The 14,886-nt window shown below is 38.5% G+C and overlaps 1 protein-coding gene across 2 annotated transcripts in view; it reads right to left on the bottom strand.

The window, feature by feature from the left end:
* Window positions 1–14,886, bottom strand: part of gbe1b (glucan (1,4-alpha-), branching enzyme 1b) — a 127,410-nt gene that overhangs the window by 78,357 nt on the left and 34,167 nt on the right. For both annotated transcript variants that reach the window (XM_078956608.1, XM_023962003.1), the window contains exons 5-7: window positions 13,320–13,455; window positions 8,934–9,024; window positions 7,398–7,607 (exon numbers count right to left, since the gene is read on the bottom strand). In XM_078956608.1, coding sequence (XP_078812734.1) covers window positions 7,398–7,607; window positions 8,934–9,024; window positions 13,320–13,455 — 437 coding nt within the window. The remainder of the gene's footprint in view (window positions 1–7,397; window positions 7,608–8,933; window positions 9,025–13,319; window positions 13,456–14,886) is intronic.

The following is a 14,886-nucleotide window of genomic DNA, read 5'->3' as shown; positions in this document are numbered from 1 at the left end:
TCTTTTAAATCCCTTAAACTATTCCCCCACATCCACCTCACGCTGACAGCCAACTCACAGACTGATTTTTGGTAGCGTCGCTGTGTTTTTTTTATAAGAAACACTCATAGAAAGTGATCACTGCTGATCTTATGCGTGTCCAGGTTTCAGACACAAGTCGGACGCTCAAATCATAAAAACAGGCAATTATGGGAACCAAAGAAACATGTCTTTACATTCACAATGCAAGCAGCCCCTGTGGCAAGTTGGCAGTGCTGCCTGCCTCTGTGGGTAAACTCTCACCCAGAGGTCTGACAGGCTGCTCCTGCATTGCTGGTCTTTGTGTTAGATATGTACCATTTGTTGTGCATTCTTTATGCTGCCTGGCAGCTACCATCTTCCCTGGCTCGCATATGTGGAAGGTGGGGGTGTGGGGGGACACTCTGCTGCCTGTTCCACTGTTTTATCCTTAGCAACCAGTAATTATCATCACTTTGTACGTGCCACCTTTCAGGAATCGATGGCAGCCTGTCAGGCTCACTGTGCATCTTTGGAGTTTTCTCCAACAGACGTTATTTGAGGGGGAAGCAGGATACGCAGGAGGTGGCCGTTCCCAGGAATAATCACACCACCCATTTAAACGTGATGGTCGTTCAAACGCAGAGCAGTGCACATTTCTGACACCGGTCTTAAAACAAAAACAAAAAACTTGGCAACACAGTTTCATGGTTTGCCTTACAGTCAAACAGAGGCCAAACTTAAGGGAAGAAGCCGCTTTGCAGGTTTTACAGAGGGAATAAAACATAGCTGCCATGGGGGTTTGTGCCCCAGTGAGCGCAGTTTCATTAGGAATGATTGGCATACAGTTCCAGCAGAGGCTACATGTATTGTTGAAGTGCAAAATATGTGTAAAAAAAACTTACTTGGTGTCCTGAAAAGCAGCAAAATTTATCTGCAACTGTCAATTTCCATGTTGTCAACACACCAAGTTTTTATCTGTTCAGTCCACACAGTGATATTAATAAATAAATAAAATAAATTAAACAGTTTTAAAAATCAACTTTCAGCATTTTTTTTAACCAGATAAGCTGCTACCCACTGGCTCCTTATAGTAGCACCTTCCAGCGCTACAGGCAACTCCACCAAGCCCCTCACCTGCCTATGAGAGCTGCTAAGCTGAGCTCATTAGTTGAAGCTCACCAGAGGGGAAAAAGTGCTTCACCCTGTGCTATGACACTTGATAGGGAAGGAGAAACAACTTGTAGGGGCTAAATATTGAAATGACCCAATGACTTGTCAAAATGTGAGTTTATTGATTGATAGGACTGGAGCCATTGTCCAAAGTTGGTAAGTACATGGGTGGTGTAGTAAAAATATAGTGGGAAAGGTGGAAGTTTTTTAGCACGTTGGGGGGGTTCAGCTTAGTTTTCTTTTAACAAAAACCTAAAATTGGGAAAAGGAGTTTAGAGTCCCAGTCCACAAGTATTTCAATCACCTTTTTTTTCCAATGCGTTCCCAGAGATCTTTTAATTCTGATTATATATAATTGGTCAAAATCCCAAAACCTGTGTTGTTTTTAGGGACATAGTTTGATAGTCTATTTATTTGTAGTCTATTTTCTAAATAACAAATGATCCTTTTCAAACTGTATTATTTGTCCGCTCCTGATTCACAATGATTTGAATGAAAATATTCTTAGAAATGCAACTACAAGCTTAGTTTTCTTTATACATGTCCTCCATTATAACAAAAGAACTTTTTTAAAACAGGATTTTCATTGGAGCAGGATTTAAATGAGCCAAAATGTGGGTTTTAGAGCTTCTTGTTGTTTTACATTACATGTTTTATGTACTCATGTATGTAAAGACTAAGAAAGGGTTGAATAACAAAGTCCCACTCCAATCATTTTTTTTATCTATTGTATACGTTTCCCCAGTGGCCTTGGATCATAACCATGCTGTTTTTAGGCAAAATATAAAAATCCGTTTTCTAGGACACAGTTTCTGTACAGCCGCAGTCATTCATTCAAAATTTACCTCTGAGATGTGGGCTGATATCACATCATCCCTTTGTTTACACTCTCTCCTGCAGACTTGCAGCCCCTCACAAACCTAAACTAACATAACCGGTGCGACAAAATTGGTGAGCAATATTAGAACTTCTCCAGCCGTACAGCTTTGAGCCAAATTCCAGCTCAGACAGGGAAAACTAAGATGTACATGGATCTATTTGTCTGCAACTGGATCCATCGGAATGGAGCGAGGCAGGGAGCTTGTGGCCCACTGATTGTGATTCCTATGCAACAACTACAACAGCATTTTTTCCGCTTCTCCTGATTCGCCACGATTGCATAAAAAATGTCCGAAACGAAAAAAAAAAACGTAATCTAATCTTCTTTATCTACGTCTTGAATCGATGCTTCAAGAACATGTTAAAAACACACACAAAACTATTTTCATTGGAGTGAGTCTAGATATACTATATCTTGGGCATTGGTTCTAAAATGGAATTATAAAATGCCCCCCCCCCCAAAAGAAAAAAAAAACTTTCAGACAAGAGTATAGTTTGACTTTGGTGATCCAACCCTCCCCTTCAACCCTAAATTGGATTCCTGGGAGTATAGACGTATGAAGGGAAATGTTCACACCATCGTCAATATATTGACAAAATCAAACACCATTAAAAAAATATTTAAACAGAATAAAGAGCAAACTGAGAATAATCTCGTCAAAGAGAGACTGGCTCCTGGACTCCGGGCTGATCTCTCAGTATGAGAACATGGAGAAGAGTTAAAAAAGCATTTTCAAAAGCCTGGCCCGGGGCCTGTTTTTCATATCTTAAGAATTCAAACAAAGATTGATGAAAAATGGATGCAAACGATCCTGAGAGAGATGGGGGGATTATAGAAAGAGCACACATCAAGCTCCTCAGAACTCACAGCGCAAACCCTGGCCTGCCAAAAGGCACAGCTTCTCTGGTTGCCAGCCCCCTACATGGCGAGCCGTGGGCTTCATTCACGGGGGTTGCAATGTCAAGGTGACTTTGACGTTTTTGAAGGAAACTACGTCCGATGAATAATGCAGAGCTCTCCCGGTTAGTTTTTGCTCTTCAAAAACAGCTGACGCTTAAATGAAACACATTCTGATTACCTTGAAGCCAGAGGTTTTTATTTTTCATTTTTTAATGGCAATTAGCAATATTCAATTAAAAAATGGGTTTGCATAAAATGTATCAGTTTTGACAGAAAAAATTACCTAGTGAGTATATTTTTATTTACAAATGGTTTGTTTTCATTTAGAACAAATTCTTATAAAAAGGACAAAATCTGTAAAAATCGGATCGATATATAAAAAGAATTGGGATTAAAACCGCATTTCTGAGTATTTAAATGACAGGTTTTTGGATTTTTCCAAAAAACTGCATAATCATAATTAAAAGATCACTAGGAACAGATCAAGATATAGTTGGAGCAGGACATAAAAATAATTTAAAAAAAGCTTTGTTGAGGTGAAACATTGAAAATATAAACTTTTCAAGTATGGTGGTTTGTATCATGTGTGAAGAAAATAAGTGTATATCCTAAAGCCAGAAGGCTGACGTTTGGAAGGCAAAATTTTTCAATGTTCTAATCAACTTGGAAAACTATAAAATGTCATCTTCAAAATTTCAAAGGATGTCATTGACTTGTTTGGAGGTGTTGACGACAACAACTGAAACATAATTGTTCTTGACATCTAATCAAGAAGGCAGACACAAAAGGTAAACCCACGACACTATTTGTGTTAGTTCAAAAAGGTGTGTTCTTGGCCTTGTAAAGTTTTAGTGTTGTCAAGTTGGTATTCAACAACAGCAAAACTAATTCTAAGATTTCCACAGGCTGAATTCAACTCTAGGTGAGTCAGACATCCCCCCTCTCTATCTAAACAGCATTCTCTCAGGTTTGTGTTGAATGTTTTATGAGGAAAAGCTAAAGTGGAACACCAAAAAAAATAAAAAAGGTACCCCGACAAAGATGCTGCAAAGAAAACAGAACAGGAAAGGCAGCAATGGGAAGAAAAATGCATATTTGCTCCAATTGCTTGTTTCAGACAGATTCTGTCAGGCTAATAAGAACATCATGGTCAGGCTGTTACAGCTGATAGAAAGGCTGTTTGATTAAAAAACAAAAAAAAAAACAGGCTGCTTCACACTTGCTCCACAGTTTTTCTCTGAGGTTCATTTCCCTCCAGAAAGAGTAATAAAAAACTTGACACAAACGACATGTCCAAACATCCTGTGAGAGAAAAAGAAGACAAATGAACTGGCTCTTACACTGCAGTGCTCTTTGGGGCTTTTACAAATGACTCCTCATATGCCTCCCAGTCATGGCATGTGTCTGCACCATGTCTAATGAGTGCTTCTGATACAAGGACAGTTCAAAAACTAATGAAAGAAGAACCTTGTTCTCTTATTATGGCCCCATGCCTGACACTAAGCATTGTATAATGTATTGGAAACTGCAGCACACTGACTCGCACTTATTAAAAGCAAGTTCAAAAAGGCATTTGATAGACTCAACAGTGCCTGTTCTTCTCTAATGTGTGCTGGGATCATTTTCTAGGTACAGCAGCAACACAGACGCCTAATTAGCAGGACCTACAACAATAGCGGTCGCGAGTTTTGGTGAGCACGGAAAGAGACAGAAGGCAGCCTTGCTAGTTTACAGATATCTGAAGCTGAAGTGATTTTTTGCACAGGGCTGCACAAAAGATTGGATGCACAATTGTTGCATTGGCGAGATGTCCAATATCTTTTGCAATCTCAATCTTCGACTTGAAAAAGAACATCCCTGTTTGTGCAACGGTTGTCTGAAATCAGTCAGAAAGCAGAAAGATGTGTCGGAAGGCATTACAAACTAACAACAGCGTGCGCATTTTCTCGATTTCCTGCAGTGCTAGTTTTAAATAAGAACATTTGTATGCGAGGTAAGTTATTAAGCCAATGTGCAATTCCGTAATTTGAGTTAAAAAATGCTGAAGCCAAGCCAAGCAAATGAAGAATGTTGTTTATATGGAAACATATTATTAATAATAAGTAAATAAATTGAAAGCATAATGAATTTGTCTTGTTTGAAAAAAGGATCAGATTTCCTCCCTGAGCTTTACTGGTTTTCGAGTCATTTAAAAATAGGATAAAACAGAAGGAAATGAGAGTTTTTGCATCCATACGTTGCCCCGTTTGTCACTTTATTACATTTTTCAAATATACAAACTCGTGTCAGAGTTCCTGAGTTCGGCCTAGAAATGGTGACAAACTGTGATAAGTCTGTCTTATCTGATGCCATGTTGCTCTTCTTCACCTGATGCGGTCTTATTGTGCCCCATCTGCGTTCGTGGTGTTTTTTTTCCTTCTATCCTGATCCTGTTATTTTTTTCGACAAATTGAAGCACATTTAAACTGGATATGAATGTTGGATATTTCATGCAGGCAATGAATTATTCAATCAGCTTCAAAAAGGTGTTTTTCTTACAAAAACATGTCCCGAGCATTTTAGAGGAGCAACTGTAGACTTAGATGTGATCCAACACAGTGCAACCATGCAATTTTTACTTTCACGTGGTAACAATTTCTTAAGCTTTCAGTTGTACCTTTCGGGAAATAGTGATACGTTTACCACTAATTGTGGAGGTGTAGGTGGTGTAAACACGTTTGAATTAGAGTGCTATCTTAATTAAGTGGTGAGTGAAGGCATTTTAAGAAAGTGAATGTCATTGTGGAGGGTTGGTATGGTGGTGTAATGGTAAGCACTCTTGCCTTACAGCATGAAGGTTTGAATCCCAGCTGGGTCCTTTCTGCGTGGAGTTTGCATGTTCCCCCCGTGCGTGCTTGGGTTTTTTTCCGGGCACTTCCACTTTCATAGACATGCTTCATAGATTAATTAGTGTCTCCAAATTGTCCCAAGGTGTGACTGTGAGTGTGTGGCCTTGCAACAGACTGGCAACCTCTCAAGTGTGTACCCCATCTCCTTAACAGTTGATGTGATAGGCTCCAGCAACCCCATGACCCCAAAAGGGGTTTGGATGGATGAAATTTAATTGTGTTGGTACGTGTCCGTCATTTTTCTTCATTTGATTTAACATGGACACTTTTCAGACTGGCAAAGAATAAAGAGGAAAATCAGTGCGTGTTTAATGATGCACTGTGCAATTCATGCTTTATCGCACTATTAAAGACACGCTCCACTAAAAATGGCGTTTTTGATGTTTTTAGCATGTTCTTGTGGTATTTTTCTCATGATGGAAGACATAATGAGAAAATTATGCTTTAAATTGTATTTCTGAGTATTTTATTACTCAAATTGTTGTTGGAAAAAAACGCCATTTTAAAAAGCTTGAAGTGATGTAGACAATATGCTGGGCTCCATGCTGATGCATCCATTTGGAGATGACTATATCTATGCAAATCGTCATTTTCCTTGTGTGAGCTGACATCTGGCTCAAAGCTGTGTGGCTGGATAGCTCTAATATTTCTCACTTTTGTTGCACTAGTTATGTTTACTAGTTATGTTAAACTCATTCCGAGGTGAGTTTGTGCCGCTCTGCAGAAACTATAGGCTGGAAAACAACAATGTGCAAAATGTAACGGCTTAAATTGACATCTAAAACTGTCACTTGTGACACACGTGGTCACATTTTTAAAAAGTTCATGGATTTAATCTTAATTTTACCAGCAAGCATGACGTTACAGGTAAGGAGCAGAAAGTCAAAGCAGAAGACATAAACACCAAAGGTTTTAATGTAAGGAGATAACATATTTGTGAAGATTAAGGATTTTTTAAGGACATCTTTGTTGAAGGCTTGGATAATAGAAAATATCTTTACAGTAGTGTATCCTCATCCTCCTTTGAACAATTCAGCAGTAAATATTCATGTTTTCAGCAGTTAAAAATGCAAATGTAAAAGCAAAACACTCACCCCCTACCCCCAAAATCCAGGGTTACTCTGCAAACACCATTCAGTGCCGACATCTTTTGATCTGGATAATTAAATCCACTTGTATAGTGTTCAACCATCGGTCTGCTACTTTCAATACTTTGTGTGTTATTTTCAGACTGAGCAAAAGAGGGGCCATGAATTTCAATGAAAGAAATGAAACGTTAATAAAATTGGTGAATAACAGCGATGACGCAGAGTTCCTAAATAAACATGTAGAGTACCATGCGTGTGGGGGGAAACTGTGGGGAAAGTCCCGTCTTTTCATGTCGTTGAACCTGAAGATTAGGTGTGTCAGAAATAAAAGCTGATAATTGATTTATCAGTTGTAAAAAAAAACAACAATAAAAACAAACAAAGTGTTCACATTTAATACCGATCTAAAATCAGATTTATTTATTTTGTGTGGCACTGACTGAAGCACAGAGAAGAAAGACGAAAAGTTACCTGGAGTAGTTGAAGAGGCGGCTGTCCCAGAGTGAGTGCTCCCCTCTGGGGGGTGAGTGAAAGAAACAAGAGTCGGTGCCATCAAAGCGGTTCAAGCCGTCCTCTGTGTTCTTGGAGGCGTGACTGTGAACCACGTCCAGCAGCACCACAATGCCCATTGAATGAGCCACGTCGATCAGCTGCTTCAACTCATCCGGAGTCCCATAACGACTACAGAAGGACACAAGGATGCAGAATTATGGAGGTTAAGCCAAATTTATCAGCCATTATTTTATATTTGCTCCAACAAGGTCAAATGTTTTAGATTTACAAAAATAACTTTACCTAAAAAATGTATTGTCTCTTGCAAGAAAAATAATCTTATCAAGAAAGTTTTTCCAATAGGAAAATGGTAATTATAATAAAATAGTGTGTGAAAACATGTCTTAGTGACTAAAATCGTTTTTCTTAAAACAAGAATTCTTGGTAAAACCATTTCCTAATCCCATTGGCAAATGGTTTTTGAGGGGGGCCTACCTGCAGACAAGGTGGCGCTTGACATCATCGGCCAGAAGCAGTATAAAATCTACCCTGCCCCAAAATTGTTAAGAATTGAGGAAACTTTTTTTTATCAAAGTTTAAAAGGTAAAAAACCATAACTGTTAGTTAAAGCTAAAGTAGAGGGTTTTTTTTCTAGCAATATGGAAGAACCTCCAGTTGAGTACTTCCAGTGTTAGACATTGATGTCTGCAGACCCGTCTGCAGACATTACAAAAAAAAAAAATTACAAACCTGTCTTTAACAAAGTGAACTCAGAAAAGCTGTGCTGAACACTCATTTCTCTGTATGCACTCCTCATAATGTCCAGTAACATCCCATTTGTCCTTCAGGCTATCGTAAGATCGGCTTGCTTGCAAAACAGGACACATAGGATTACCGCTCTTCCTGGTCTTCAACGGCTAAGGTTTTAAATTACACTATGAGATCAATCAAGGGTGAAATTACAATATATATGCTACACTCGCTGGTTTATGCTCTACTCCGGGCAAGGAAGGAGGATCTCTAAAAGAAGATAAAGACTCAGAGTAGTCCGCCTTTATCTCTGCCTCCTTTCACTCCGTGGATTAACAGAAATTGTATTTACAGAGAGATTACTGCCACTGTCAAACTTCCTAACCTTGATTTGAGGTGACAAAGTTGAAGCTGTACATTCACTTTGCAACGGTATTTTTTGGGCGGATCAAGCGGCTTTAATGTGGAAACTGCAAAAGCTTGGAGAAACCCTAAAACTACAATCACGGTAAGAGTGATGAGAAATTCATCACCCAACTAAAGCAGGTCTTTTGTCTTCATTTATGTGACGGTCAACATAGTTTTCAAAAAACAAAACTTACATCAAACGTTTAATACTTTTAAAATTCTTAAAATGAATAATGGACACAATGTAAGCGCTTTGAGCGAAAAAAGCGCAGATAAATCCAATCCATTATTATTATTATTATTATTATTAAAATAACTTAATGTGCCAATAGTTGATAAATGTGCAGATATATTTACCTGGAAGCAGCAAAGTAACTTGTAATTTGATATCCAAAACAGGCGTAATACACATGCTCCATAATAGCCATAAGTTGAATACAGTTGTAACCTGGATGAAAAGGGAGAAAAAACATGAAATGCATTACTTTTGTTTGTATTTCCACACTCGACACAGCCATTGATTCAGATATTAACTGAGGGTATACTAATAGAATATGTGGGATTTTAAACCATGACTAAGTCTACCAGCATGATACCAGAGTTGCTTAACACCCCGTTGCTTAGTTGTCTTGAAGAGCATTACTTCTTGACTCTTTGGAAGGCCACTTTTTCCTAAAATTACTGGAAGGGGTTATATTACTGTAAGATCCTGTCAGTTTTTTATGATAATTTCTTTAAAAGACACCCACTGCTTGAATCTTATCCAAAGCATGTCCAATAAGAAGGCCACCAAGTGAAAAGCAAGGGCTGCAAAATACTTTCAAAACCTCTTTTACTATTAACCATAATGTTTTCATTTAGTGGCTACATAAATTAATTCAGTTTTTTTGATATAATGATGGTGACTTGAGATATAAAAAGGTTTTGATGATCTGCAAAAATTTTAAGTAATGCCAAACAAGCCGATTTTATTTTAAATAAGGCACAGCATTTTAGAACGGTTTAACCCTTCAAGCCTGGAGCTTTAGTTTTCAACTGCCGTAACTCTTGAACCGTTTTCACAATTCACGTCATTCCAATCGATTCTGAAGTGGAGAAAAGGAGCCTTGTGCTGAAGTGCAACACTGTACAGTGGTGACGTGCCTTATGCTACACTTTACGCTAGTGACGTTTTGCATGATGGTGAAATGCCACTTTTCTCTGCGTCAGAATCAACGTTGATCACAAAAGAATTCCAAGAGTTATGGTTTTTCAAAGAGCGCATGTTATTTAGGTGGTGAGGGGTTAAATGGGGATGATCTATTGGAAAATTCCTGCAGGACCAAAAAGAAAATTATTAAATAGAGAATTAGAATTGCATTCCAGTAAATTTAAGCACTATGACTCTGGTTGGGTACAACATCAGAATGACAATGACACCTTTGTATCTCACTGGGTTGTGAAAGCCCACAACAAGCTGCGAGTCACAGCCATGCTTTTTGGTCAAGTCTCAGTGTCACTGCAGGTACCTGGATCATTCCAGTGAAGCTATATTTTACCTGTTTGAGGCAGGTGTAAAACTAAAAATAAGAAACTACTCAATTCAGTTTGATAACAAAAAGAAATCTATGGTTTCAAAAATGTTCCTTTTACTTCTAATGCTGCAATATCCATGGCAACTGGAGTGGAGGTCAATTTTCACAAACTCATCATAGTACTTTATATGCAGATGATGATTAAATCTTCACTTGTGTTTCAACAGTTTTCATCTATGATTTAGTGACATTTTATCTGTTTATTACAGTAATTCCTCTTTGATTGTCGTTTTTAGTTTTCATTGTTCGTCAAGAAGTGCAAGAAATGATGGACAACTTTGTAAATGACTCAACCTGCAAAACAAAACAGACTGATTCATGGAAACTTAAAAAATAAACTACACTTCTATATTTCATATCTATAATAACCTCTATCTAATATAATATCTAATATAACCACCTGCTGCTTAACACCAGCAAGACAAAGGAGCTGATACTGGACTTCAAGAGGTCCTCACCATCACAGTCACCGGTGAACATCCAGGGTTCAGACATTGAGGTCGTGGACACATTTAAATATCTGGGTGTTCACCTGAACAACAGACTGGACTGGTCCAACAACACGGATGCTCTGTACAGGAGGGGCCAGAGTCGCCTTCACCTGCTGAGGAGACTGAGGTCCTTTGGCGTGTGCAGACAGCTGCTGAGGACCTTTTACGACACTGTGGTGGCCTCAGTGGTCCTTTATGGAGTTGTGTGCTGGGCGGGGGGCAGTGCAGGCAGAGACTTGAAGAGGCTTAACAAACTGGTTAGGAAGGCCGGCTCTGTCCTGGGCTGCACACTTGAGTCCATCGAGGAGGTGGCGGACAGGAGGGTGTTAGCTAAGCTGACATCCATCATGGATAACCCCTCCCACCCCCTGCACAAAACTGTAGAGGCACTGACCAGCTCCTTCAGCACAAGACTGTTGCACCCTCAGTGTAAGAAGGAGCGCTACCGCAGGTCATTCCTCCCCACAGCCATCAGACTGTACAACAACGTGTCAAAGTGACACTCCACGGTCCCAGGGTGTTTTTCTGTTTAGTCATTGATTCATTTACTTTTGTTGTAGTTGTTGTTTTTCAATTTTAAATTGTTTTTTGTTCCTGAACAGTTGTTTGTTTTTGTTTTTGGTGTGAACTTCATTAGTTATTTCTGTATTTTGAAAAAATTTGTAATGTTTTTTTACAGTTTACATGTTTTGCAGACCGCATGTTTTTTTTGTTTTGTTTTTTTACACTTTTGCGGCTGCATTTATTTAATATTTAATATTTATTTCTTTATTTAATAAGAATCTCATTTTTGATAATAATTTTTCATAATAATTTTAGTAATATTTTTAATTATCTAATATAAATGTAATTTGTGATGTCCTTTATTGATGTTATATTATATAGATTATTTCTGAATGTCGTGTTGCTGCCACAGAAATGAAATTTCCCCATTGTGGGATTAATAAAGTCATCTATCTATCTATCTATCTATCTATCTATCTATCTATCTATCTATCTATCTATCTATCTATCTATCTATCTAATACACAACTTTAACAACAAATTTATTTGTGTCACATTTTTATCCAGGAAAGAATTAAACATGTTAGACTTTGGTTTTATCAGAAATTTATACTTTAGTGATGAAAAAGTATTTGAGTTTGCTTCCACGTGAAGGTTTTTTATATTTTCTTGTAATCTTTTGTTTCCTGTTTTATCTGACCTGTCAGAGCAAGTAAGATCCTAGCCTAAGGCTTGTCATAGATTAATCCCATCAAACGAGAATAACCAGATATAGAGACTAGGTACAAATTTGCCTGGTAGAAACAATCTTGACTTCTTTTGCATTAAATAAGATAAAATAAGAAAAAAACAACAACAGAATGGATTCAATAATCAGACTGCTTTAACAATTGTGCAAGTCGTTCACAGTTCAATAGTACAAGAGTCTTTCATGTACCTTTTAATGTCCATATATTAAAGACCCACTCCAATCACCTTTAGATCTATTGTAAAAGTGGGACTTTTAATTATAATTATGCGATTTATAGCCGATTTTCTTTTTAATGGGGGTGTTTTCTAGGACAGAGTTCTGCAGAGCAACAGTAGTTTATTGCAAATGGCCCCCCTCAATCCCCCATAACTGAGAGCTCTCTGTTTACACGCTCTTATGCTACCTTACAGCCCCTCAAACCTCCCAGCCTAACATTACTGCTGTATAAAATTAAGTTTTCAACCACATGCCAGCTCAGACGAAGGAAACTAAGACGTACACGGATATATATGTATGTCTACAAGGATATGCACCAAAACTGCATTTTTTAATCTGCTCCTGATTCATAATGATTTGAATAAACAAATACTCAGAAATAGAATTTTAAGTTCAATTGTCTTTGTATGTGTCTTAAATTATGAAAAAAATGCCACAATTTCCATTGGATTGGGTTTTTAAAAATGTAAACAGGTAACAGTTCCTAAAAAAGTAGGAAACTCAACTACTCAGTAAGTCTAATGCCAAAAGTTTGTGATTAAAATGTTCAAAGTAAGCAACATTGTACTTGTTTGTAGGTTACATGTTTTCATTTATCAAACTGCCTTTATTATTTTTTGTTGACAAAATGTAATTTGAGCTAGCTCTAAACATACTGGTGTCTAAGACTTGTCATTGACTGAGGTGCAAATGTGTAGGAGGAAGACTTTGCTTTACTGCTGGCCTTCTGAGTCAACAGTGGCTGTCTGAAATGGAAACAAGTTGTCAGGTTGGCTGTGTGCTGTGACTTGAGCTGTGAAGGCCCTTTTTACAAAACACTGCCCATTGGTCAGGCTTCCCTTTATGTCCTGCCAGCAAACAGGGTGTTGACTCGCTGATGTAGTTTTATGCAGAGGAAGTGTGACAGGTCTCCCTTGGAAAACACTCCTCCTGGAAGACCAGTGGCACTCTCAGCAGCAGGGCATGTCAGCTATTATAGGAGCCAGTTTGGATGGAGACACTGGCTGCTTCATTTAAAAGAAATAGTGAAGAGAAAGAAACTGTCCTGAATCCCTTAGCTACTGCTTCTCACCCAGAAAAAAAGATGGCTCAGAACTTGGCTGGCAGAGATGTAAAATTTGCTCAAGTTGAGTCCACAAAAGCTCCAAGTGGCAGGAAGAGGATTAGACTTAGTATCTAATAAAACAAGACTTTTCCCATATCTTACCCAAGTCTTTTATTCGAGGCAGCACATTTGTTGTGAAGTTGGAATATGAGGCGACTTTTGGCTCTGGTGAAGCGATGCCCACGTGAGCCTCGTATATTCTCAAACTTGTGGGTTTCTTTGGCCGAGGGTGAATATGCTGGAAAGGAAACCAAGAGTGGACAGAAATGAAGGCAATGAGAGTCTGGCACGCTACATTACATCTGCTGACTGATACTTAACTGTTAAGTCTAGATGTAGGTCTTTGCTTGTTACTGCACACTCTGAATATATATCTGCAACACTTCGATATCAATAATTTTCTATGTGTGACACAACAGGAAAGCCACAATTTCTGCAGACATCCAATATTTCCTCATGGCTGCCCAGAAAGCCACATGAACCCAATATTTGAAGTGCATGATTAAGTCCCTTGTAAATAAAACAAATATACTGCCAATGAAAGAGCTTCTCTAATTAAAATGGTGCCAAATAAAGAGCGGTAAAAAGAGTAAGGTGAACTTTAACGGCCTCTTGGCGCTTTTCCTAGTTCACTCTTCAGCTAAAGACATTAAGTGGCATCAAGGCACATTCCGATCTCCTCAAATCATTAAGCAATAAGAATCCACTTTAACAATAGCTTTGTAAGTGAGAAATGTGTCAAGCTAAAATTGTAGCAGTTGGAATCACACTTTCAACATAAATAAAATCAAGATTAATTTTCTAACTTCCAAATGATTTTGTGTGTTCCTCCCCCTAACAAAAAAGAATATCAGTAACTCTTATTGTAGGTTTATTCAGAAGTCATAAGTGAAAGCTAAATCACCCCAAAAAGCACAAAGGTGTTGTAAACTGAATTGCATTTCAGGTAAATAAGTATTTGATCATGGCTCAGTTGGCTGCATGTAAGTCTGGTGCATGGAAAACCAAGGTTTGATTAACAGGCAGCACAATGAGCTTCATCCAGTGTGGGCCCTCAGACCAGACCTTTAGCACTACTGCCCAACTATGTAGCCACAAAGGGGCCAAGTCTCGGTCTCCCTGTGCCGGTCCCCAGCCCGGCTAAAATACAGGGTTGGAGTGGCATCTGGCGTAAAAATCTCTACCAAACCAAAATGTGCCACTCAATGAAAGCTGATTCGTTTGGCAACCGAAAGGTGAAGGACAATGACCACCAAAAATTCTGGCTATGATATATGTGGGATTTGCTAATGTGCTCCAGAGATTTACGCTACCAACAACAAAAAGACAGAACCCTTGACTTTCTATAAACCTCATCACCTTAAGAAGGCCATTTAGCTGTCAAAACACAACAGAAAGAGGACTGTAGACCTGCAGAGGGCTGGAGGGCACTGAAAAACAACGCAAAGAGGCTTTGTGAGAGGGAATGGCTTAAGGAATACTTTATAAAGGGAAGAAAAACAAACCAGTTTACCATTAGCCACAAGTGAGGGCTCGTCTAAAAGAACATTGAATGCTAAACAACCCAACACACCACAACACATTCAAATTCTGGGCTACAGACAAGAGTTTCTCTCAAGCAGTGTTTCTCCTAAAGAGGCAGCTGACTCAGGTGAATACCTATATCTTG

Source organism: Oryzias latipes, chromosome 13 (assembly GCF_053564925.1).
Source record: "Oryzias latipes strain Hd-rR chromosome 13, Olatipes_Hd-rR_3.1".
NCBI lineage: Eukaryota > Metazoa > Chordata > Actinopteri > Beloniformes > Adrianichthyidae > Oryzias > Oryzias latipes.
This window is presented reverse-complemented; position numbering and strand designations above follow the sequence as displayed.